We start from the raw sequence: 24,556 nt of genomic DNA on the forward strand, positions 1-24,556 counted from the left end.
TAAGCGTTAAGATCGAGGAGTGACTTTCAGCCTGGTTGCGGGGAGCAGGAAGTAAGTGGGGAGTAGGAAGTAAGTTCAAGCCCTGACTTGTTGACTTTTGAAATGCATCTACGCAACGAGTTGGCGGCAGGGAGGTGGTTTTTCGCTCAGTATCTAGACGCGATTAGACCCTGCGGGGGCGTGCTGGCTCTGCTCTACAGAAGAGATGCACATCTCTTCCCCTAATAATAATCTTACAAGAATGTTCCATTGGGAGGAGCAAAAAACTTGGCTCAGCTTCAGAGTCAAAACAACAAAGACTCGGTTGTAGAGGGAGCGTCTGCCATGCAGACTTTTTCGTTTTTTCTGTTAACGTTTGCTTAACTTTTAGTTTCCGACTGGGTGTCCTGCTTTAAACGGCCTTTTCTAACTACATGTCTGCCTCTGTTTGTAACTGACATTTGCTTTTCCTTTAACTCGATTACAATCTTAATCCTGTTTAGAAGGTGGATCCACCCAATGGTCTGGAAGGGCTGGGGCCTCTTGCAATCTCCCTCCCGGGAGTCTTGCGTTTGAGGCGGTTGTTGGGAAGGTGGTCGCAGGCCTCCTCCTGCTGCTGAGAGCTGCGAATTGGAAACGGAAGTAGGTTTGGTGCCTGGGGCTCCCCCGGGTCACCGCCTCCTCTTTCGGTGGCCCTGTATCAGCTTCCCCCGTGCAGCCCCAGCCTAGTATGTGTAATTTCCTGGAGCATCACGAGGACCCTTTGCCCACACAAGGGACAGTTTACCGTCTAGAGAGGCCTACGTGTGCTCTCCTGGAGTTTTGGGGGTCTTTAATCTTAGGGCAAGGGGGGACTTTGAACCAGAAGACTTGATTGTAGTGCATCCACGGCCGACTGCCTGGAGAAGGTGGCCCAAAGCCTGTTTCCTGTTTTCTTCCTCTTCCTAGTTGGGTCAGGAGTATTTCGGACTAAAATTTTCCAGGGCGTGAGTTCAGGTCATGTTCAGCGGGAGTGGGTGCCGATCCGACCGAGATCCTGCGGAGGAACCGACTGCTGGCACCGGCGTGAGTAGACCAAGAACCTTGTACTCGGCGCCTCTGGCCGGACCTTCCTCCTGTGCGGGAGTCGCGCTTTCTCCGGGGGCGTCTGGGCGCCACCTCGCGACCTTAGTGGGAAAGGATTTGAGTCTTTTGCTTTCAGCTCTCCGGCCCGTCGTTGAGCCTCTTGGTTACCCACTGCCTTCCAAGTAGTCCGGCGGGTCGCGTTTTTAATCTCAGGAGTGGACTCAGTTTGGTTGTTTCTTCCTGGTAGAATCCCAGAGACTAATTAAAATTGTATTTATAGACTGACATGCCTCCTTTCCTTTTTAATTCAGGGTAACCTTACCAACATTCAGTGATCCTTTGGGCTAGGCCGAGTTCTGGGTACTGGGGGCACACAGATGGAGCAGATCTCGTTGCCTTTTCCCAGAAGCTCATAGTGTGGTTGGGGGAGAAGGGGTAGAGATTTTCTGCACTGGTTTCTTTGGAGCCCAGACCGTCTAGACAAGGGTCACCGACAGCCTGAAATAGAAGGAAGCAGGTTGGACTAGGGTGGGGAGCTAATGACACGTTTTCTAATGACCACTTCTCTTGTTTTTGAGAATGTGTGTATGCATAATTTACATTTCATTCATCTGCTTATTCAGAGGCCCTAAATGTTTTTTCAAATCCTTCCTCATTTCTGGATTTAGAGAAATAATTTCTTTTTGATGATATGCACCATATATGAATGATATGTGTGTGGGTATGTGTATGTATATATACATATATTATTTTTTTCCTAAATCTTTTCTTTCCAGCTGTCAATAGAATTGCTTCCCTTTTCACTCTTAGTACCTTGCTATGTCCTTGTTCTCTGATGATCTCCCCTTTTAGCTGCTTTTGTCTTTATTTGACCATTTAGTGTTTGTACAAAATAGAAAACAGTTTTGTTATTTTTCTCTTATCCAAGATATTAGGTTGTCAACTTTGATAATTCATTACTTATAAAGGAATTGCCAGCTCCCAGGAAGTCTTAGTCATTCTGTTATAATCGCACTATAAGCCACCCTTTCACCACAGCATTGTTATTTCAAGTAGTTGCAAAGGCTTCATTTCACAAGCTCTGCCTCCTGGAACAACCAGATTCCAAGTATGATCTCTTATTCCACCTCCAGCTCCATCTTGCTTCTTTATAGGTTATGAAGCATGAGCAGGCATCACTCACAGGCCTGCTGAAGTGTCTAATGATGACCATTCAGCACAAAATTTAGTAGGGCTGACCTTGGCAGACCTGGCCAGGCCCCCCCCCCCCCCCACAGCCTAAGGAAGATGAGTAAGGGCCTACCTATCCTCAAAAACCTCCTCATAGTTGACAGGTATCTGCCTAGAAAAAGATAAATGGTAGAAGTGAATAAAAACATTGCTGTGAAACAGGAGGAGATAACTTGATCTGGGCATCAGGACCAGCTTCTGGAAGAGATGCTTTGAAAGATGGGACACAATTTCAATAGGCAGAGACTGAGAAGAGGAAGGGGGTTTCCATCCTGAGGCTAATGTTTGAGCAAAGATGTTGGGACAGAAAAGTATTGTCCAGAGAACACTGAGATACTTCTCTTGAGTTAGATTCTGGCTTGGGCAGAGCTGGAGAGATACTCTAAGGTAATTGGGTATGAGAAGTTTGCCCTCATGAAAATTTACCTTTTTAAGGAGGAACCAGTCTCTATATTAAATGGATTTAGCCCTGTTGTTCCTGGTGATTCTTTTTGTTCTGTATTCAGTTATGTGACTCAACGTCCTTTTGATCTAGATCCTTCCTCATTCTGTGGGGCTTTTTCTACTAAGCAAATATTATCAATATTTTCTACTAAGCAAATATTAAGCCACTAAGCAAATATTATCAACTATAATATGACATAATATGAGTGATAATATTTGTATTTGGAGATAAAATTGAGTTGCAATTTATGGGAGCTTCCCTGAGAGTATTGGGGCTGAGCATTACCACAGAGCGTTATCAAAAAACATGCCTTCTGATTAATTTCATGTTGTTTTATAATTGGGATCATCTATTGTTTGTGGGCAATTTGCTATAATTGAAATTTACTACTTGTGCAGCCAAATAATTTTTAATGCATAATTTTAGCCACTGATACATAACAATGGTCAATAATACCCCAAGCTAGAATGTGTTTATGCTTCAGCTTCAGCATGGTCTGCTAGATTGTGTTGATCATGTATCGCAGCATTCCAGAAATCAGGAACCACATGATGATCTGTTATTACACCTCGTACTTAAAATATTGGGGGATGAGGATGAAAACAAGGTGGGGGACAGAGCACAACAGACAATGGTGGAGGACTATGAGTGCTTTGGTGATGGGAGAGCTATGACTACCTGAGGGAAGAAGTCCTATATTGTCATATTAACAAGGATGTAAAACATCCTTGTTACTTCATTAATAAAAAATAAATACAATATATAATTAAATAAGAGGCTTAAGGGATATGACACTAAAAAAGATATGAAAATATTTATTTTAGAGTTACTTTACATTCCCATTGTGCCTTAATTAAGTAAATTATTCTTCAAACAAAAATATTTGGGGGAGACACAAAATGACAATTCATGCTCTATCTTTTATTAAATATTTTTCCAGTTGTAATGAGAAATAATTGATATATACCACTGTATAAGTTTAAGGTGTACAATGTGATGATTTGATTTACACATATATATGATAGGGTTGGTTAACATCCATCATCTCACATAAATTCCATAAAAAGAGGGCCTCCCTGGTGGTGCAGCAGGTTGAGGGCAGTACTGTGAAGCTGTCCGCAGCCTCTGCAGCGCGGGTTCTATTCCCGGCTGGCCAGGGAGATACCCACATGGCGCGGCAGAACTCTCCTATTTTCGCCCGCTGCTCCCCTCAGCAGTGTTCTTGGTCCATCTGCCTGTTCTGCTCCCCACTCTGTCTCTGGTGAATCCTCTCCCCCTCCACGCCTCTGCCCTGTAACCTAGCTATTGTCCGCTGCAGAGGCTGTGGACAGCTTCCCAGCACTGCGCTCAACCTGCTAAGCCACTGGGGCTGTCCCCCAACTCTTGTATAAATAAATAAATCTTTAAAAAAAAAAATTTACCATGTCCTTGATTAGGTTACCAGATGATGGGAACCAGTCATGCTGGCTGCTAGCTGCTGATTACAGAGAACATTGTGTGCTTTGGATGCCACATGGATTGGAGGTCAAGTTGACATTCTGTGAGAAAGTCTGTCAAAGGTTAACCACATTTTCACTAAATGGGGCTAATGCTGGGTGCCAGGGAGCTATGTACTTAGTACAGTGATGGTACTGAGGAGTTATTGACTAGGTCTGTGTAGACTCTTCCCAGAAAAGCTACTTCAGCTGCCCGGAAAGCTGCAAAGGGATTTGCTGAGCAGGTAAATAGAAGAGGGTAATCTAGGCAAAGGCACAGAGGTGCGGGAAATAACTTGTTGAAGTTTGACTAAAACTGAATGTGCAAGGTGTGTGTTAATGAGAGATGAGCACAGGTGCTGGACCATAAAGAGTCTTGAATGCAAAGGAAATTGAATCTGCAATGGGAGATGAAGAATCACTGGAAGAATTAAATTAAGAAGGTGATGTGGTTCAGGCAGTTCGGTCCATTCTCATCGGTTTGGAGAGAGTGAGTATATAGGCAGGGGGCCAGAGGGCCAGAGAGAGAGTGGGTGAGAGATGGATTCTAGGGGACACTTGCATTTAAGGAGCAGGTACAGAAAGTCAGAGATGGTTAGAAAAGGACTGCACAGAATATGGTGGTGTGAAGTAGATGGGGCAGAGTGTTCTGATAACAGAGGATTTCCAAGTGACTTGGATGTGACCACTAGGGAGTAACTAAGGTCTCTACAAAGCCTCTGCACTGTCAATAGGACGGGGACGCCAGGGTGAGGAGAATGAGGCACTCAACTTGACGTAACATTTAAAGGGGTGCTCAGAAACTCAGTAATCAAGATAAATAATTTTTTTAATAAATTTTATTGTTATATTCCCCATACAATTGCAGCCCCCCCATTCTGACCCCAATCCCTCCCCTCCCGCCCCCGCCCCCCTAAAAGTGTCTCTGGTTCATAGTTTTTTGTTGATTTTGATTTTCACTTTCTTATAGTTATTCATTTTCCTGGTCCCTTATTTAAGTTTTCTAGATATTTTTGAGAGCATAAGCGTCATTTATTAGATAAATAATATTTTAAGGCAGTATTTTGGAAAAAATGACTTTGATGCAAAAAATCCACAATGAGCAAAGTATCCAAAGTTTAGAGACAACATCAGTATTCCTGACTCCTTTGCCTCAGATTTCAGTACGACTTGGCAGGCAGTGTCATTTGCGTAAAAGATGTGGGAGGTTAGGGGGATGCAGGTGGAGGCACGTGAAGAAAACGCCAAATACAGAGTCTACCTTCCTGAAGTCCCAACTTCTTATGAAAGGAAATGAAGTGAAAGGATGGTCCGACTAGAGGATCTCAGGCTTAAGTTTTTTTTTTGTTTTATTTATTGTAAAAGATGGAAGAGACTTGAACTCGCTTACAAGCAGATGGGAGGTATCCCTGTAGGTAGAGAGGTTAATGGAAGAGTAGGTATAGGGCCTCATGATGGTGGGAGGGGAGGGAGGGGATTGGTCCTGCAAGCTGGGGAACACGGCCAGTCCTGGCAGTAGGAGGGTAGAAGGTTGCACGAGCTCACGAGCTCACTCTACATAAAGAGCAAGGTCATCGATGAGAAATGGCACCAGTGGGTGATGTCAGGTGGAAGAAAGCTGAGAAGGTTGGAGCTGAGGGTGTGGGAAAGGAGCTAAAGTTTCTGTAAAAGCAATTGCCAACCAGCAGTAGGTTGAAAACAAGGGTGTGGGTGATCTACCTCCCCATCCCACTTCAGCAGGACTTACTACTCAGGATGTCTGAGTGGGGCATGTTCTCCATTCGAGGACTGGGTGCTGGGGTGACCAACCGTCCTGGTTTGCCTGAGACTGAGGGGGTTTTCTGGGACATAGAACTTTCAGTGCTAAAACTGGAAAATCCTGGCAAATGAGGGCCAGTTGGTTACCCAAAGTGTTGCAGAATGGTTGGCAGGTAGCAAAAGGACAAGAGACTTGAGAATGCTGGCCAGAGATTTGTAGCAGATATTCTAGGTCCAGTATGGAGAGAAGAGAAAGTAAGACCATTACCTTGTAGTAACTTGTGAGACTTCATTCATTCATTTTATCAGTACTAATTGAGTGTCTGTTACAGTCAAGAAACTGAGGTGATGCAGAGAATTTTTTTTTTAAAGATTTATTTATTTATGCATACAAGAACCGGGGTACAAGCCAGAGGTGTGTGGTGGGGGTGTGTGTGTGAGAGGATTTGTAACAGGGTGGTCCCCAGGAAAGGGGGAGGTTCCCTGCCCCACCCAAGGGAGGGTGGAGCTGAGCAGGAAGAGGAGAAGCTGCAGAAGAGACTGAGGAAGGAAGCAGGATGGAGCCAGAAGGAGACCTGGAGGAGGCGCATGGAGCCTAGAGACACGTGAAGAAACTGTGCTTGTCTTTTGGTCGTGGACTGGGTGACACAGATGTGGGTGAGACCCGTGGGGAGGTGACAATGGCAGCTTTTATCTTGATGTTGATTTTGCTCTTTTCCTTCTGGGCTTGTCTGATTGTTTCTGACCCTTTGCTGTGGGTCCCCACTGGAAGGTGCTTTAGACTCATGGCAGGCTTTGGGGCCTTGTTCTGGGCCAATCCCATTTGGATGGACTTTTACCCACGAGGGGACGGGTAACTTTGGGTGCTTCATTTAGAAACTAGACTCTGCCTTACCTGTATTGTTTCCTAGTTTTATTAAAGTTCCTTCCCCTTAAAGTCTCCTATGTTTTGTGTTGATGCGGCGGATGGCAGAACCCATTTAGAATAGGCAGGTTTGCGGGGTTTGGGCTGCCCGTCTCCCTGTCCTATAACAGATTCACCAGAGACAGAGTGGGGAGCAGAACAGGCAGACTGACTGAAATACACTGCTGAGGGGAGCAGCGGGTGAGTCAGGAGAGGTCTGCTGCGCCATTTGGGTAGCTCCCTGGCTGGGGATGGAACTCGTGCTGCAGTGGCTGTGGATAACTTCATAGGTTGGGTCTTGACCCCTTGCACCACCAGGGAGGCCCAATATGCAGAGGATTTAATCACAAAGAAGATACAGTTGCTCTCAGTGTATTTCTGGGGTGGCTATGGTCAGTTGGTGCTCAGGATCCATTCTTAGCTCTGGAAAATTACACTGCATTTCCCAGAGGCCTTTACAACTTGGGGATGAATTTAGTTCTGCAATTAGGTACATAAACAGAAGTGAGATAGAGATTTTCTGCTTTTCTTAGTTTCTGCTGAGAAGCGTGACATGGGAATTGGGCAGAACAGTGCCCTGTGTCACCAGCTTTGGAGGTGTGGGGAGGCAGGTGTGTTGGTGGTCAGGCTGCTTTTTGAATTCTGGCTCCCTGGCATGCAGTTTTTGTTCAGCTCAGTGCCCCCCCCCCCCCCCCCGTGGCGTTTCCTAGCTCCCTACTGTCCTAAGACCAGGTCTCTCTGGGCTCCCTGTGTCCCAAAAGCCCAGTCAAGAGCCTCTTCCTTCAGCCCTTGCAGTGGTTTTGTAAGTGCCCCTGTTAAATGCATCTCCACTGAAAAGACCTGGAGTGGTTTCTGTTGTTTCTGAGAGGTTTCTGTTCCTTTGAGAGTGGAATCCGACACGCCTTCTATCATGGAAATTAATCTGGTGACTGACATTGGCTCTGCTTCGCTTTTTAAATAATTTGCAATTGTCTAAACTTCCTGTCAAGAAGTGAAACTGGAAATGTTTTAGATTCTAGTTGCTCCTGATTATGAAAAGTGGGAACTTTTTGTAGTGATAAGGAAATCTTATGTGGATGTGGAAAGGAGGGGGATATATAATCATTAAATTAAAAAAAATCCTGACGGTAAAGGGGATTTCTTAAAATGCTGGAAAACACACACAGATGCCAGTTTTGTCTGACTAGGGAAGTTGCCTGGCTTTAAACAGTGGAGTAAAATGAAACTAACACATATTGATCAATCTGGAGGACTGGATATTTGAATGCAAGACAAAATACTGTGCTTGGATGGCCCCTTTGTTCTTCGCCTGAGTGAAGTGACACAAGTATCTTCAGAGGAAGTGATTGGAGTGAGGGGGACCTTGGCGGTTCAGGTAGAATGGGGTTGGTAATTGGGGGGCACTGTCCTTTTATGGAGCTCTAAAGACCTGATTCTACCTGCCACTCTCATCCCTACCCTCCCCACCCATCTTTTAAACCATGTTAAATAAAATTTGATCTGTTCCTTTTAGGATAACTTTGGAATGCTACTAAGCTTTCTTGTTCTAAGGTTTTGTCTATATATACACCAAAGAAGCTCTAAAAGTATTATGAATTATGTAAGGTTATTTCTATGTGGCATGCTCTATTTTTTTCCCTTGTACTTGTGCTAGCTGTGTTCTCCAGTATAATGTTGAAGGATTAAAAGGAATAATCATATACATTTTTGTCTTAAGCCTAATTTTTTTTGCATTAGAGTCTTTACTTTTAAATAATTCTCAGTATACCAAGTAATAACATGTAATAAATTCTATCATCTAGTAATTTTTTGATTAAAAGAAACTAAAAGTATCCAAACAATTGTTCTAGTATTCATTGTTCTAACCCTAAGCAGAAAGGACTGTTTTAAAGCTGGTTGCTGTTTTATACGAGTTATAAATAACTATTTACTGCTTTTTCTTTTTTCCCTTCTCTATTCTTTGTCATTTTATTCAGTAGTAGTTTTTCCCTCCTTATTTTCAGTTCCATATGTGGCAAAGAGTGATTATAGCCAATTATTATTAAAACACTTATATCTATCTCCTTTCCCACTTACCCCAAGGGGACTCGTTTTGTGTGCTTTCTTTTTTTAATATACCACCACTAAGACTGGGTCGAGAGAGGGCGGGGTAAGAGAGATGAAGGGGAAGAATCTAGGAGGCCAGAAGAGGAGGACTTGCACAAGCTGTAGTAAGAATGAGCTGTATTTCATTTTTAAAAGGGGGGCTGCTGTACCCCACAAATGAGACAGTAATGAGGATACACAATTAAATCCCATGAGCATTACTGAAGGCTTTCACTGTGTTTGATATCACAAAGAAAGGCATTAAGAATTTAGTAAATCAAAGCTGATACATTTCCATCTAGTCCATAAGGCAAGATGGTGCAAGAAGTCATTTAAATTATAGGCCTCCTCGTTGGCGCAGCCGTTGAGCGCTGGGTTGCGAAGCTGCCTGCAGCCTCTGCAGTGCCAGTTCGATCCCCGGCCACCAGGTGAGAGTCAGGTGAGAGTCCCACATGGCGCAGACCTCTCCTGCTGCCCGCTGCTCCCCTCAGCGGTGTACTTCGTCAGTTGCCTGCTCTGCTCTCCTCTCTGACTCTGGTGAATTCTCTCGCTCTCCTGTGCTTCTGACTGTACCCAGTGCTTGTATAAATAAATAAATCTTAAAAAAAAAAAAAAAAGAAGTCATTTAAATTAAAGGTGCCCTATCCTACTGAAATAGCTAGCAGATATGGAAAACACCACAGTGATGAATCCACAGAGCTTTCTTCATGTAGTTATCAAATATGAGTGGCACATTGTCAAACGTTGGAAGGGGATGCCACATGGGCCACTCTTTTTTTTTTAGGGGCAAATGCTAGGTTCAGCTATCTTAATTAAGTAGGAAGAGTGCTCTTCTGCTGTGAATGCCAACCCTAACTCACTTTGTCTTGAAATATATATGGGTTGTCTGTAGTAGCTACAGTGATGATGATTTTCTCGGGATGTTAGGCGGTATGCCAGACTTCCTTGCAGTTCAGGCTGTCATCACTTATTATTGCATCATTCTTTTGCTTGCCACCTGCTCAGACTTTGGGCAGCTTCAGAATCATGCGAGGTTTATCGTTTTCTGGAGATGCTTCTAGGTTATGTTTCACTTTGGGTATTTTTCAAACATGCTTAATTAATTATTGTATGGGGCCTCCCTGGTGGCACAAGGGGTTGAGCACAGCACTGTGAAGCTATACACAGCTCTGCAGCACGAGTTCGGCCAGGGAGCTACCCACATGGCACAGCAGACTTTTCCTGACTCACCCGCTGCTCCTCTCAGCAGTTTATTTCAGTAGATCCTCCTGTTCTGCTCTCCCTTTGTCTCTGGTGAATCCTCTCACCCCCACACCTCTGGCCTGTACCCTAGTTCTTGCATGCATAAATAAATCTTTAAAAAAAAGAAATTATTGCATGATCCAATCATGACAACACTATCAGGTCTATTCCAACAATGTTTAAATTTGGCAAATATGCAGAACCTCATCCCTGTTCCTCTGGAAGTAGATCTGGAAGGTGGTCTCCTGGGTCCCTCTACTTGGAGGCTGACTTTTTAAGGGAATGCTTCTAACACTCACCGTAAGGGATAATATTTGCTATAGACTTTTTTCCTAGTAATTACTATTTAACTGTTTATATGCTATGCATCTGATATGTGTTTTTGAATTGCTATTTTGCAAGATAAACTCCCTTGCTTTTAATCCAGGGATCAGTTTTTTAGCAGACTCACACCTTTATTACATTGAATCACACTATTCATGAATAAGATAAAGCTTTCCATTTACCAAGGTCATTATTATTTCCAATAATATATTTAGTTTGTTTATTTCTGTTAATGTCTGGCATATCATTTGTTAGAATTATTTCTCTATGTTATCTATTTTGATGTAATTACATATTGCAAGTCTTCTTTCTTTTTTTTTTTTTTGTGGCTGTTTCTTCTCTTAGGCTTGCTACTTTCTCACAGGCTCTGCTATGTATTTGAGCAAATGTTTATGTTTCATTGAGCATCTCAGTGTGTGTTACAGCCAGAGTTTCTTTCGAGATAATCCAGTATAGGGCTTCTCAATTTTGGCACTGTTGGTGTTTTGAGCTGGATAATTCTTTGTTGTGGGGAACATGTATTCTGGGGTGTTTAGAAGCACCCCTTGCTTCTCTCTGCCAGATGCCAATGGCAACACGTTGTTAGACAGACAAAAGTATCTCCACATACTGTCGAATGTCCCATGGGAGGCAAAATCACCCCTGATTATAAACCATTAATTTGACATATCACATTGCAGAGACTTCCCTTATCTTCTAGAATGTTTTAAAATACTTATTTTAAACTTTCAGATGTAGGTTCCTCGGTTGTGAGCTTTATTATTTTGCCTATCACTGTCATGGTTACTTTTATTTTCATGTGTGGTTAATTTTAAACATGAGTCATCTCCTACATAAAAAGCACATCTGTGCCCTGGGTGTGAAATGACCTTATGGGGTAGTTTTGAGTTTCCTTCTAAAGAACCTTATGGGCTTCCTTAGTCTGAGCAATTTTTTTATTTCTTGGTTTGTGCTTAAAAGAAACAAAGTAGTGATTATTTGGTTCCTAACCCTACTACTTCCTTCCATGCTCCCCTTTCTCTCATGCTCTCCCCTTTATAGCACCTCTAGCCACAGTTCACTGCCCCCCAAAACCCCTATCATACACACAATGGTATTTTGGCTGGCCTGGCTCAGCATGGGATCTGTAGTTTTCCTTTTGGTATTTTCTCTGAACATGCCAGATGCTACCACTGAGTAATGTGGATTTTGCTGCCAAACTCTACCTCCATTAGTACAGAGGGAAGAGAGCGAGCCAGTTCTCTTGCTGAGTGCTTGTGACTGGCAGAAAGCAGGCTTGGGTGTAATAGTTGGTAGATGGTTTTTAAAAATCATTACATAATTTTGTTAATTTTTGGTGACATTGTTATATCATTGACGCTTATGAATTATAAAGCTAGATTACTGTTTTTAAAAATAGGGAACTAAACATTTCATGGCGTGACTAGAAAAAGAACTGCGGTGCAGGCACCCCCCTGCTCCCTTGCAGGGTATTTCAATAAATCCTCTTTTTCTGTTCCAAAAAACTCCAAACAAATGAAAAAAGAAAAAGAACCAGACACTATTGGTTAGGTTAAAGTACTGTATGTTTATAAAGGCAACATAGAATTAGGCTTTCCAGAACACATAAAATAAGTATTCAGTTTTCAGATTAAAAAAAAAAAGAAACTCGTCTCTGAGGCAGTTTTTCTACTTTTACTGAGCAATCATTTAGTTAGTTTCATTGAGAAGACTTGATGCGAAAGGTATAGCTTACTAGTCTACTTTAAAATATTTTAAATTGAAAAAATTAAAAGTAAATGTAATTTTGTTACCTTCAGTCACTAAAGTACTCATTAAGATTTTCACTGATGGGATCTAGGAAAAAAATCTTCCTTTAAGAAATAGAGGAACGAGGGGCCTCCCTGGTGGTGCAAGTTTAAGCACTGCACTATGAAGCAGTCTGCAGCTTCTGCAGCACGAGTTCAATCCCTGGCCAGCCAGGGAGCAACCCACATGGCGCAGCAGACCTCTCCTGTCTCGCCCACTGCTCCCTTCAGCAGTGTATTTCAGTCAGTCTGCCTGTTCTGCTCCCCACTCTGTCTCTGGTGAATCCTCTCACCCTCCGCATCTCTGTCCTATACCCCAGCTCTTGTATGCATAAATAAATAAATCTTAAAAAAAAAAAAAAAGAAATAGAGGAACGAATTCTCGTTGACAGCAAGAACTATTTAATATCCCAAATATCCCTTTTTGCTTTTACTGACAGGAAGCTCGGGAGCAAATTCGCAGTTCAGGCCTTTCTGGCCTGCATATTTGTATTGTAGTCTCTAACCCTCTGTCTTGTTTTGATTGTCTAACCTAATTTACCCCCCTTGTTCTCATATAAAATTTTTCTACTGTGTGTTTATCATATGTAAGATGTTTAAAATCTTTTGTGTGCTGAGGTTGTATATTAATAAATGAAATAGATTCAGTGTTCCTTTCACTATGTATAGCTGGATAGATATAAATACACTTGTACACAAATAAATAGGTAGCAACAGTTAGCAACTTACAGGTGGGTCATGTTTCTAATTATTTCTTGCTAAGATTAGCTTTTAACCTGAAATGTTCTCTGACATAAACAGACAAGGTACTCTTCCAGAACACGAGATTTTTAACATAAAGCATAGCTATGAAACTTTCAAGTAGATGGTGACTGTCATTTGCAACTTAAATTTTGAAAGAAAATGTTCGAGTTCCAATGGAAGAAGTTATCCACAGCACCTCCCCACCACTCCTATCTGGGTTCCGTCACAGGGACCCAGATTTCCTGATCTGCCTCTTTCCTTCCACTGACACCATCGGGAACTCCTGTGATGATTGTTGCCCTCAGACTGCCTCCTGAGAGGCAGGGACCTCTGGACTCAGGGTCTGATTTGGAGATCACCACTCAACAAGGCCTTTGTTTCACTCTGGTGGCCAGTCCTATGAGCATGCCTGACAAAGCTGTGAAAAGGTCCCTGGACTTTGGGAGAGGAAGGGACAGAAACCTCCTGTCATTTCTGATACCTCGCACAAGGTCCCTTTGCTAAGATCTGCATTTCTTCAAGGCTACCAGGGGAAAGGCCCTGAGTGGGAGTTAACCCCTCTGACATCTTTCTCTATCTAGTCAGCTGTTTAGTCATTTGGACATTTTCCTCCCCCGAGTTCACTCATTTACCACTTGATCTACCTAGTTATGATTTTCCCCTTACCATACTTTACATTTTGACCAATTCTGATAAAGCATGTGGGATTTTTTGGAGATAATTTGTATTTGGTTTCATTTCCTTTAAAATGTAGGTATTCTTTGTCTTGGTTGGTGAATTAGTTGCTTTGTCTGCTGATTCTCTCTGTCTGTAGATTTAATAGTAGGAACTTAACCTACTAATTTGGATATGAGACGAGTCTATCGTTTGGATTTTAGGCATTAGTTACTCTGATAAGAGGATTTTAAAAAGTACCCTTTTAACCACAGAACTGACACATTCTACTTTGGAAAGAATTCTAAAAGAAATGAAGACAGCCAGCAGCAATGAAATTGGTAGCCTCATCACCTTCTGTTGACTGGACTGGAGTTTTATTCCTGCAATTCCTGGGAATGACACTGCCCAGGATGTCTGCGGAGGTCATCCATCAGGTTGAGGAGGCACTTGATGAAGATGAGAAGGAGATGCTACTTTTTTTGTGCCGTGATGTTGCTACAGACGCAGCGCCACCGAATGTCAGGGACCTTCTGGATATTTTAAGTGAGAGGGGCAAACTATCTGTGGTGGGCTTGGCCGAGCTTCTCTACAGAGTGAGACGTTTTGACTTGCTTAAGCGGATCTTGAAGATGGACAAAAAGGCAGTGGAGGCCCACCTGCTCAGACACCCCCATCTCATTTCGGACTACAGGTAATTCTGGTTTTAGTAATTCACAGGTAATTCCTGAGGCTAGACCAGTGGGAAGGAGTGAGATGGTCCAGACTTCTGAACAATGGAAATGAGCATAGGAAAGAAAAGCAGCACTTTTGCCTTCTCTATCCCCTGATCCACCTCCAATGTGATGTTACTTCCTTCCTTTGAACTCTGGATTCCAACTTCGTGCTTGCTTAAAATAACTGGATAGATCATAATAAAAGTAGAAGGATGGATGGTGTGTGCATGTGCAATGAACAGAAAAAGAGAGGGGTGACTAAGAGCTAGTAATTTTTGCCAGCCTTTGTGAGATCTGCAGTGGTCTTTGCTGTTCTGTGATGTCAAGCCCTGCAAATTTCGGTACTGAGAAAGGAAATAACAAGTCTGATAGTGATCTTCCTGAGGTCTTTGTAGAATTCTGTGATCCCTTCTGCATCCTTGTATGTCTTTCCCCTCTGAGGAAATAAATGGGGTAGACGCCCTCTCTTTGAGTTTTTTGTGCCCCTCACCCTGCTTGCCGGGATCCCAGACTGAACATCTATTAACGACTTTTAGGTTCCCTTTAGTTGAGAGAGAAATGGCTGCTGGAGTCCCCTTTAGTTCAGATAACAGAATAACACAGTCTTCTTCCTCCAGTATTCTCCTGGAGTACAAGCCACCCTGAAGGGCAGTCTTACTGAGGAAAGAAGAGAATTTGGAACCTTAAATTAGAGGTTCTTTTTCTCTACACCACAGCCTTTAGTTATATTGATAATGTCTATTTGGAGATGATGTGTATTGTTAAGAACTATATTAAAGACAGTTAAAAGCAGTGTTGACCTAGGTAAGGGTTTGAAACTTGGGGTCTGTAGGCCTCAGAACCACCAGTTACAGGCCTCATACGTGACTGAACTGATTACTAAACTTTGGTTGGGTCTTCATTATCCTGCTTGTAAAGCTAAGAGTAATAGTAACTGATTTCACAAGTTTGTTTGTTGAGGATCCATTGTGAAAATTTAATATGCAAAATATTTTTGAAAACTGAAGCACTCTACAAATACAAGGGGATATTATTATTCTTGATCATCATCCACCTCTCTAACCAACCATCATATAAAGTCAGTCATCTTAAAACTTCTGGCAAGGCACTGACTGGATTTCAGGACTACGTTAGGGCACTCTGTCCATTTCCAGTCTCCTTGTGATGGTGAGTAGAGGCAGTTCCTCAGGGTCTCAGGGAAGAGGCTGGGCAGTGGGAATGGGGTTCTAGATTCACCTGTTCAGTGGGCTTTGTGGTGGGTTGACATAGGCCGTGTGTTTGATAAACAGTGGAGCAAAATGAATAAAAAATCTTCCATCCTCCAGAATCTGAGAGTCTAATTGGGAAATCAGCCTGCTGAACAGTGATAAAATGTTGAGAGTAATGCGAACCATGACTGGAGTCCCTGGAGTGCCTGATAAAGCATGATGGTAGCTCCAACTGGGACAGAGGTGACTGAATCAGTAGGGGCTTTGTACCCAAAGATATTCACAGTCACAAACCGCAGGATGCCCTTTATCCTTTGAGTTAGAGAGGGGCCAGGATACCCCAGGTGTTACTGTGCTTTAGAATCTTCTGAATCAAAGTAGGGTCCTTGAACCAGCAGCATCAACATCTCCTGGGAACTTGCTAAACAGAGAAGATAAGATTACTTTGCATTCTATTTCTGATCTTTTTAGTCATTTAGGTTCTTCATTTCTTTCATTATAACTTCAGGGGAAGCTAGGGGATTCTTTAGGGATGTTTTCATTGTCTGAGTTGTTTTCGGAGCAGTTAATTGGAAAGAAAGGTAATGTCTCCTGTTGAAAATTGGGGAAAGGATGAGTTTCCTTAAGATCTCTTCCTGGGGCCTCCCCTGGTGGCGCAGTGGTTGAGCACTGGGTTGCGAGGCTGCCCACAGCCTCTGCAGCGCCAGATCCCCGGCCACCGGCGAGGGCCCCACAAAAAGAGAAAGAAAGAAAGAAAGGATTAAATAAAAAAAAAAAAAAAAAGAAAGAAAAAAGATCTCTTCCTGTGGGTCCTCCCTGGTGGCCTAGCGGTTAAGTCTCAGCGCTCTCACCACCACAGCGTACGTTTGATCTGCGGGGGAGCTAGCCCACATAGGGTGCAACATATCTCTCCTGTCTCTCCTGCTGCTCCCCTCAGCAGTGTATTTCAGTAAGTCTGCCCGTTCTGCTTCCCACTCTGTCTCTGGTGGGTCCTCTCACCCCCCTATATCTCTGGCCTACACCCCAGTTCTTCTATGCAATAAATGAATCAATAAATCTCTTTAAAAAATATTTTTGTTCTTTCTGTCTTATGATGGGGGGGACATATTCAAATGGGGCAAGAACTAGTCTTTTCACTAATTATTAGCAGAGAGGAGGGCTCTTGGTGTTCTCACTAGGCCTGCTATCTGAAATTCCTGAAGAAACTTGTCTTGTTTACAGGGTGCTGATGACAGAAATTGGTGATAATTTGGATAAATCTGATGTGTCCTCATTAATTTTCCTCATGAGGGATTATATGGGCCGGGGCAAGACAGCCAAGGATAAGGTGAGTTTTTTTTTTTTTTTTTTCTTTCTTGGTTCATGTTTCCAAAAGTCTATCAGAAGTTGGGGGATGCTTCCTACTATATGGAGGGAGGGGAGCCTTTGAGCAAGGAGGTCCAACCTGGGGATCAAGGCAGGAAGTGAGAAGAGTACAGGTTTTTTCGTGTCATTGATGGGAAAAGAATTGGTTTATGAACTGAGAAGAAATAGGGTGATGTCTTCTGGTGTGGCCTTGGGTGTGTCTTTCCTCCTCATATTTATCCTTCATTTGTGTAAAATTCATAGACGTGGCTTATATTAATATCCCTTCCTGGTTTGACAGATCCTCTGGGCAGGTTAGGAAGTCCCTTCTGCTGGTGCTGAGTGGAAAAAGTGCTAGTCCACTCTCACCTTGCTCTCCTGCTACTACCTCTTTGTCCTTAGCTAATTCAAGGTCATGTGGAGCCATTAGGCTGCCCATGGGAAAGATTCTTATGACCTATCTATCTGAGGGGTGGCAAAAGCAGAGACTTGGGGTTGAAAATTAGGTAGGGGGGAGGATCTGAGGTATGCTATGATTGCTGGAAAAGGACCTAAATTCCAGCTGATTCTATACAACTGCAAAATGAGAAAGAAGGACCTCCCCAGTGGCGCAGCGGTTGAGCCCTGGCTTGCGAAGCTGCCTGCAGCCTCTGCGGTACCGGTTTGATCCCTGGCCACAGGGCAAGGGTCCCACATGGCGCGCAGACCTCTCCTGCTGCCCGCTGCTCCCCTCAGCAGTGTACTTCGTCTCTCTGCCTGTTCTACTTTCCGCTCTGGCTCTGGTGAATTCTATCACCCTCCGGTGCTTCTGACTGTACCCAGTGCTTGTATAAATAAATAAATAAATAAATAAATAAATAAATAAATAAATAAATAAATCTTTAAAAAAAAAGAGAGAGAAGGAAAATGAAATAGCAACTTTTTTTTTGGTATCTTCTAATCAGCTATCTCCTGATTACTTATATAGATTTAATTATGATTCTTATTTAAGAAAATAAAGATAGCACTTCAGTAACCAACTGTTACACAGAGGGGAAAATAAAAGCAAAGCCAAGCCGGCATCTGAACACAGTTCTTTCACATCCCTGGTGTAGGATCAGGAATGACACAGGGCAGGTTTTCTAGGATCCCATGCAGACCAGGTAAAGGAGGAGTCAGAGTCCTCAGTGGCTTTTGCAGGTTTTTTATTGGGATTACCAGGTACTCGGTAATCAGGGGCACTGAGGGGACCAGGAGGCTGGCAGGCCACCCAGCCCCCAGCAAATCCTCACTCTATCTGGGCTCTCCGGTGATCTCGGCTTCTCTTTTGGCTTCTCTTCGGCTTTTGCTGGTGTCCCCATGACGCCGCCCTTAAAAAGCCCAGTCTCAGCCCAGGTGAGTCCCATCTACCTATGCCCACACCCTACTCCAGGTGCCCGCTATCAGGCATGCATTCAGGACCACAAGGATCCATCATTTATCCTGATGGCGGGAGGGCAGAAAAACCTGGCATTTTTCCTTACCCTACACCTGGGCTCCAGGGTGAGTGAGTAGTTGAGTTGCCACCCAACCCCCTCAGTCAGGATGAGTTAGAATGTCCAGCATGAAAACTATTTTAGGAATTTCAAAACCACCATTGGGATTTTTTTTAGTAGAAACTACCCCCCAGCCATTTTCTCTCTTCCTTTTTTTAGGAAAGTCCTGAGAGTTTTTCAGTGTAACACCAATCTGGCTTTTTTGAAAGAGAATGAGTGCAGGATGATTTTATTTTTAGGCCTGCTCTCTCACAGCACCCCTGATGACACAAAAGAGTTCACATGCTCTTCCCAACCTAGGCTCAGCTTGTCCACCAAAACTCATCACTGCCTCTTTTCTGAGTAAAATCCCAGAGTGTAATTTGCTGTTGGCCTTGGAGGAACTGTGACACAGTTTCAGTCACTAACTCCTTGTCATATTTTCTTACTGATATAAATCACATGGTCAGCGGTTCGCACTTGTGGCTTAGTAGTCAGCCTGCTAACATTTGTTTCTTTTTGGTGGGTCTCTTAGAGTTTCTTGGATCTTGTGATTGAATTGGAGAAACTGAACCTACTTGCTCCAGATCAATTGGACTTACTGGAAAAATGTTTAAAGAACATCCACAGAATAGACCTCAAGACAAAGATCCAGAATTACAAACAGTCTGGTAAGAAGAATATTGACCTCTCAGTGGCCTAAGAAAAGTACTCTGTGTATAGTAAGTCTGCTAGGTAAAGATTCATTTGTTGAATGGCTGGATGGAAGCCCCCCACTAGCCTATGCTAAGGGATTGTACCCTTATGCCCCAGATCTACTGACTTTATCATCCCACCCCCATGATGGTCATCTTAGCCCTTTGCAAAATTGCACCAAGGTGATCTTAAAATTCTGTCTTCGAGAAAGAGTCTGCACCCCCACTTTCTGCACAGGGCACACAGTAGACATTCAGGGTTTTTGCATCTATGCCGAACTCTGCTGGCTTGTTCCAGTGTTTGGCCTTCCTGCCACCCAACTCTGAGTTGGAGCTTTTACGGGGGTCCCATTACTGCCATGCATGTGTCCTGAGTGTCACAAAACCTCATGGAAAAGACCTTCTTTCCAGCTGATACCCCTTCCAAAGTGGATAGACTCCATATTGGCCTTTCTCAGGCCACACACCCCTTTGTCTTCTAGACCTGGCTCTATTAGCAGTCCACTGCCACCAGAGAGTCACCGCTGAAGGGCTTGGCTGTGATCCAGTGATCTAAAGACACCTCTCCCTACCCTCTTGAGTGACTAATGAAAGATCAAGAATAGGAGTAGCATTTTTAGCCCATTAATCATGTTGATGGAAGAGTCAGCTGATTTGATAATATTTAATTTAGTAAGCTGGCTGGGAAGTTTTAGGATATTTTGAAAGATAGTGATTGACCTTGAACTGAGACATTGTTGAAGATTCGTTTGATGTTAATTTGTAAATCTTAACTCAGTACCTCGCTTCTGCTTCTAGCTCAAAGAACGGAAAACAGTTATATAAATGCTCTCCAGGCACCTGTCCCAAGCTTGAATCTTAAGGATCCTTCATATAACTTAAGGGTGAGTCTGGAGCAAATATCTGGAATCCCAGCATGAAACAGTCTCAGAACTTTGATAAAAAGATATGTATTATTACAGCAGCATGTACTTTATTATCTGGAAAACAATGTGATAGAAATGTACATTTGTTCAAAAATATGTATAAATTATGATTATAAAGCAAATTATGATTATAAAGCAAATACATCTAAAAAATACTGTAAAATATTTAAAAATAAATATCCTCAGATTTACCTTTCTGTGCACTTGCTTTTTTTTTTTTTTAAAGAGGCATGTATTTTTATTTATTTATTTGTTTGTTTGTTTGTTTTATACATGCACTGGGTACAGTCAGAAGCGTGGGAGGGTGAGAGAATTCACCAGAGCCAGAGTGGGTTGCAGAGCAGGCAGAAGGACCGAAGTACACTGCTGAGGGGAGCAGTGGGCGGCAGGAGAGGTCTGCGCGCCATGTGGGACCCTCCTCCGGGGCCGGGGAGCAGCCGGGGATCAAACCGGCGCCGCAGAGGCCGCGGGCAGCTTCGCAACCCAGCACTCAACCGCTGCGCCACCGGGGAGGCCCTGCACTTGCTTTTTATTGAGTTAATTTTAATGATTTTAGTACAAATGTCTTTGTTACTGATTGATTTGTCTGCATAAATGTAACAGTCACTTTGGTTGTTGTATGGATGGTACAAGGTATCATCAAATTGTTCCTGGGTTAATTTTTATGTTGAGAAATTATACTATCTTTTATCTTCTTGTGATCTCAACCTCTGCCCCATAAAAAGGTATGTGGAATTGGTAGTGAGGACTTAGACCACAATGCAATTTCAGGGTTAAATTATAAATGCTTTCATAAAAGCATGTGATGATAACATTAACTACCCCTGTAACAGAGAATAATTTCATGGAGATTATGAGCCATAAAAGATGCCACTGAGGGGCCTCCCTGGTGGCACAAGGGGTTAAGATGCAGACTCTGCAGCATGAGTTCAATCCCCAGCCAGGGAGCTACCCACATGGCGCAGCAGACCTCTCCTGACTTGCCCGCTGCTCCCCTCAGCAGTGTATTTCAGTCATTCTGCCTGTTCTGTTCCTCACTCTGTCTCTGGTGAATCCTCTCACCCCCCACACCTCTGGCCTGTACCCATATATGTATGCATAAATAAATAAATCTTTAGGAAAAAAAAGATGCCACTGAGAACAGAATTTCAGACCTACAATGAATGGTAATGATTATACTATCTTACCCACGCTGAACAAATGAGGAAACATTAAATATTGTCCACCTCAACTACCCCCAGAACTGGGCCCCGTCCCTGCTCCTTTTTCTAACCAGGGTATATTTAATAAACTGCATTTGAGTCCTGCCATACTTGGATAGTGCTGTCATTTTTCCAAGAATCAAATATGCTTTCTATATTACCAAATTATGAGACAAAATTGATTAGGATTTAGATCCAGATTTTCTGAGCTTTCTGTGATATTATCGTCTAATATAAGCTTTATTGTTCCTTTTAGTAAAAGCCTGTCATAATTTTACTATTTATTGCTTTACATTTTGTTAATGTAAGTAATTGTATTCAATGTCAGTGTAGCCTGTTAGGAAACCCATATGATCTGTACATAAATTTCTCCTTATATTCTCTATATTACTCTGTGACTCTGGTCATTCATTCATTTAGTAAGCAGGCATTGTAGCATATGAATTCAGTGAATTTCTCATAAGATTTAGAAGCCGAACACCTGAATGTTCGCTCATACAAGGCCGCAAAAGCAAAATTACAGTGGCAAATGACAGATGACACCAACATATTATAGAATAAATTGTATGACATTGCAATATAGTACTTTTAAAATATAACTTTGATTTGATGTTCTATCTCTTTAATAGTATGTAAATATCAATGCACATCCCTTTGGGGTTCAAATTTAATATCGGCTGATTCATAGGTGATTAGTGATTAAAGCAACGTACGTGTTTTTTCTTGAATTGAAACACACAGACTTATCTACAGACACAGTTTAATGAATAGTGTACTTCTCTTTTTTGGCTAGGATAGCCTCAGAGGAGAGCTGTCATTTGAGAGCTGAGCATATCAGATGGTTGACAGTATGTGGTGTGTGTAACCTTACACAAGACCTGTCATCTGAGAAGCGAAAGGGTTAGTTCAGTCTTTCATTCTTTGATTAATCCCACTCTAGGCCTCAGAAGCGGTAGCTGATTACTAAGAATCCAACCCACATGTGGCTGTATTAGCCAGGCAATTACAGAAAACAATAACTGACATTTTTTAAGCACTTCTATGTGCTAGGCACTGACCTGAGTACTTTATGTACATTTAATCATGGAAAATTTATAAGATAGTTACAATTATTATCCTTGTTGTAAAAATAAAGCAGCAGACATATCGAGGTTACATAATTTGTTCAAGGTTATATTACTAGTAAGTGGCAGAATCAGGATTCATAGCCCAGGTTATCTGGACTAGAACTTCCATTCTTGACCTTACCATATGTTACCTCTGTGTTAAAGATCAGGTTGAATGTGGATTGCTTATTCCAATAGCTTGTCTTGCTTGGAGTTTTTTTTTTTTTTTTTTTTTTTTTTTTTTTTTTTATAAATTTTATTGTTATATTCCCCATACAATTGCAGCCCCCCATTCTGACCCCAATCCCTCCCCTCCCGCCCCCGCCCCCCTAAAAGTGTCTCTGGTTCATAGTTTTTTGTTGATTTTGATTTTCACTTTCTTATAGTTATTCATTTTCCTGGTCCCTTATTTAAGTTTTCTAGATTCCTGCTATGAGTGAGACCATCCGGTATTTTTCTTTTTCTTTTTGGCTTATTTCACTGAGCATGATCCCTTCCAGCGCCATCCATGTTGCAGCAAATTGCATGTGTTTATCTTTTTTGAATGCTGAGTAATATTCCATGGTATATATGTACCACATCTTCTTGATCCAGTCATCTATTTTTGGGCATTTGGGTTGTTTCCAAAGCTTAGCTATTGTAAACAGTGCTGCTATAAACATAGGGGTGCAGGTGCTCTTTGGAATTGATGTTTCTGTGTCCTTTGGGTAAATACCTAGGAGTGGAATTGCTGGGTCATATGGAAGCTCTATGTTTAGTAGGTCCAGAAATCTCCACACAGCTTTCCACAGTGGTTGGACCAGTTTGCACTCCCACCAACAGTGCAGAAGAGTTCCTTTTTCTCCACACCCTCGCCAACATTTGTTATTGCTAGTTTTTTTAATATGTGCCATTCTCACTGGTGTAAGATGGTATCTCATGGTAGTTTTGATTTGCATTTCCCTGATGACAAGTGATGTTGAACATTTTTTCATATGCCTGTTGGCCATTTGCATTTCCTCTTCAGAGAAGTTTCTTTTAAGCTCTTCTGCCCATTTTTTGACTGGATTATTTTCTTTGTTGTTGTTGAGACTCATCAGCTCTTTGCAGATTTTTGTGATCAGTCCTTTATCATTAGTGTTGGGTGCAAAAATGTTCTCCCAGTTGGTGGGGTTTCTCTTTGTTTTTGTTATTGTCTCTTTTGCTGTGCAAAAGCTCTTTAATTTGATATAGTCCCAGCTGTTTATCTTTGCCTTCACTATCACTGCTTTGGGTGATGTGTCTGTAAAGATGTCTTTGATGTGCAAATCACGTAGTGTTTCGCCTATATTTCCTTCTATATATTTTATGGTTTCAGGTCTTATGTCTAGTTCTTTAATCCATTTTGAGTTGATTTTTGTGTATGGTGTGAGGTGGTGGTCAAGCTTCATTCTTTTGCATGTAGCGACCCAGTTTTCCCAGCACCATTTATTGAACAAACTTTCTTTGCTCCAATGCATAGTCTTTGCTCCTTTGTCAAAGATTAGTTGACCATAAACCTGTGGGTTTATTTCTGGATTTTCTATTCGATTCCATTGGTCTGTATGTCTGTTCTTGTTCCAATACCATGCGGTTTTGATGATTATGGCTTTGTAGTATAGTTTGAAGTCTGGGAGTCTGATGCCTCCATTCCCTTCTTTTTTTTTCAGGAGAGCTTTGGCTATTCGGGGTTTTTTGTGATTCCATATGAATTTCATCAATAATTGTTCTATTTCTTTGAAGAATGACATTGAAATTTTGATTGGAATAGCATTGAATCTGTATATTGCTTTTGGAAGGATGGCCATTTTAATAATGTTTATTCTTCCAATCCATGAGCAGGGGATGTCTCTCCATTTCTTTGTGTCTTCTTCTATTTCTTTTAACAGTGTTTTATAGTTTTCTTTGTATAGGTCCTTTACCTCTTTTGTTAGATTTATTCCCAAATATTTGATTTTTTTTGTTTCAATAACAAAAGGGATGGTCTTTTTGATTTCTTCTTCTTCAGATTTATTGTTTGTGTATAGGAAGGCTACTGACTTTTGCGTGTTGATTTTGTATCCTGCCACTTTACTGAACTGATTGATGAGTTGAATTAGCTTTTCTGTGGAGTTTTTGGGGTTCTCTATGTATAATATCATATCGTCTGCAAATAGTGATAGTTTGACTTCTTCTTT

General features: G+C 42.2%; 1 protein-coding gene across 1 annotated transcript in view; it reads left to right on the forward strand.

Moving 5' to 3' along the window:
• Positions 1-14,024: 14,024 nt before the first annotated feature.
• Positions 14,025-24,556, forward strand: part of CFLAR (CASP8 and FADD like apoptosis regulator) — a gene marked incomplete at both ends in the record, with an annotated part of 32,578 nt that continues 22,046 nt past the window's right edge. The window contains 4 exons of the mRNA XM_084239077.1: positions 14,025-14,386; positions 16,838-16,943; positions 18,989-19,124; positions 19,947-20,032. Of these exons, the coding sequence (XP_084095203.1) occupies positions 14,025-14,386; positions 16,838-16,943; positions 18,989-19,124; positions 19,947-20,032 (690 nt within the window). The remainder of the gene's footprint in view (positions 14,387-16,837; positions 16,944-18,988; positions 19,125-19,946; positions 20,033-24,556) is intronic.

This window comes from Talpa europaea (assembly GCF_964194135.1).
Source record: "Talpa europaea genome assembly, chromosome: 1".
NCBI lineage: Eukaryota > Metazoa > Chordata > Mammalia > Eulipotyphla > Talpidae > Talpa > Talpa europaea.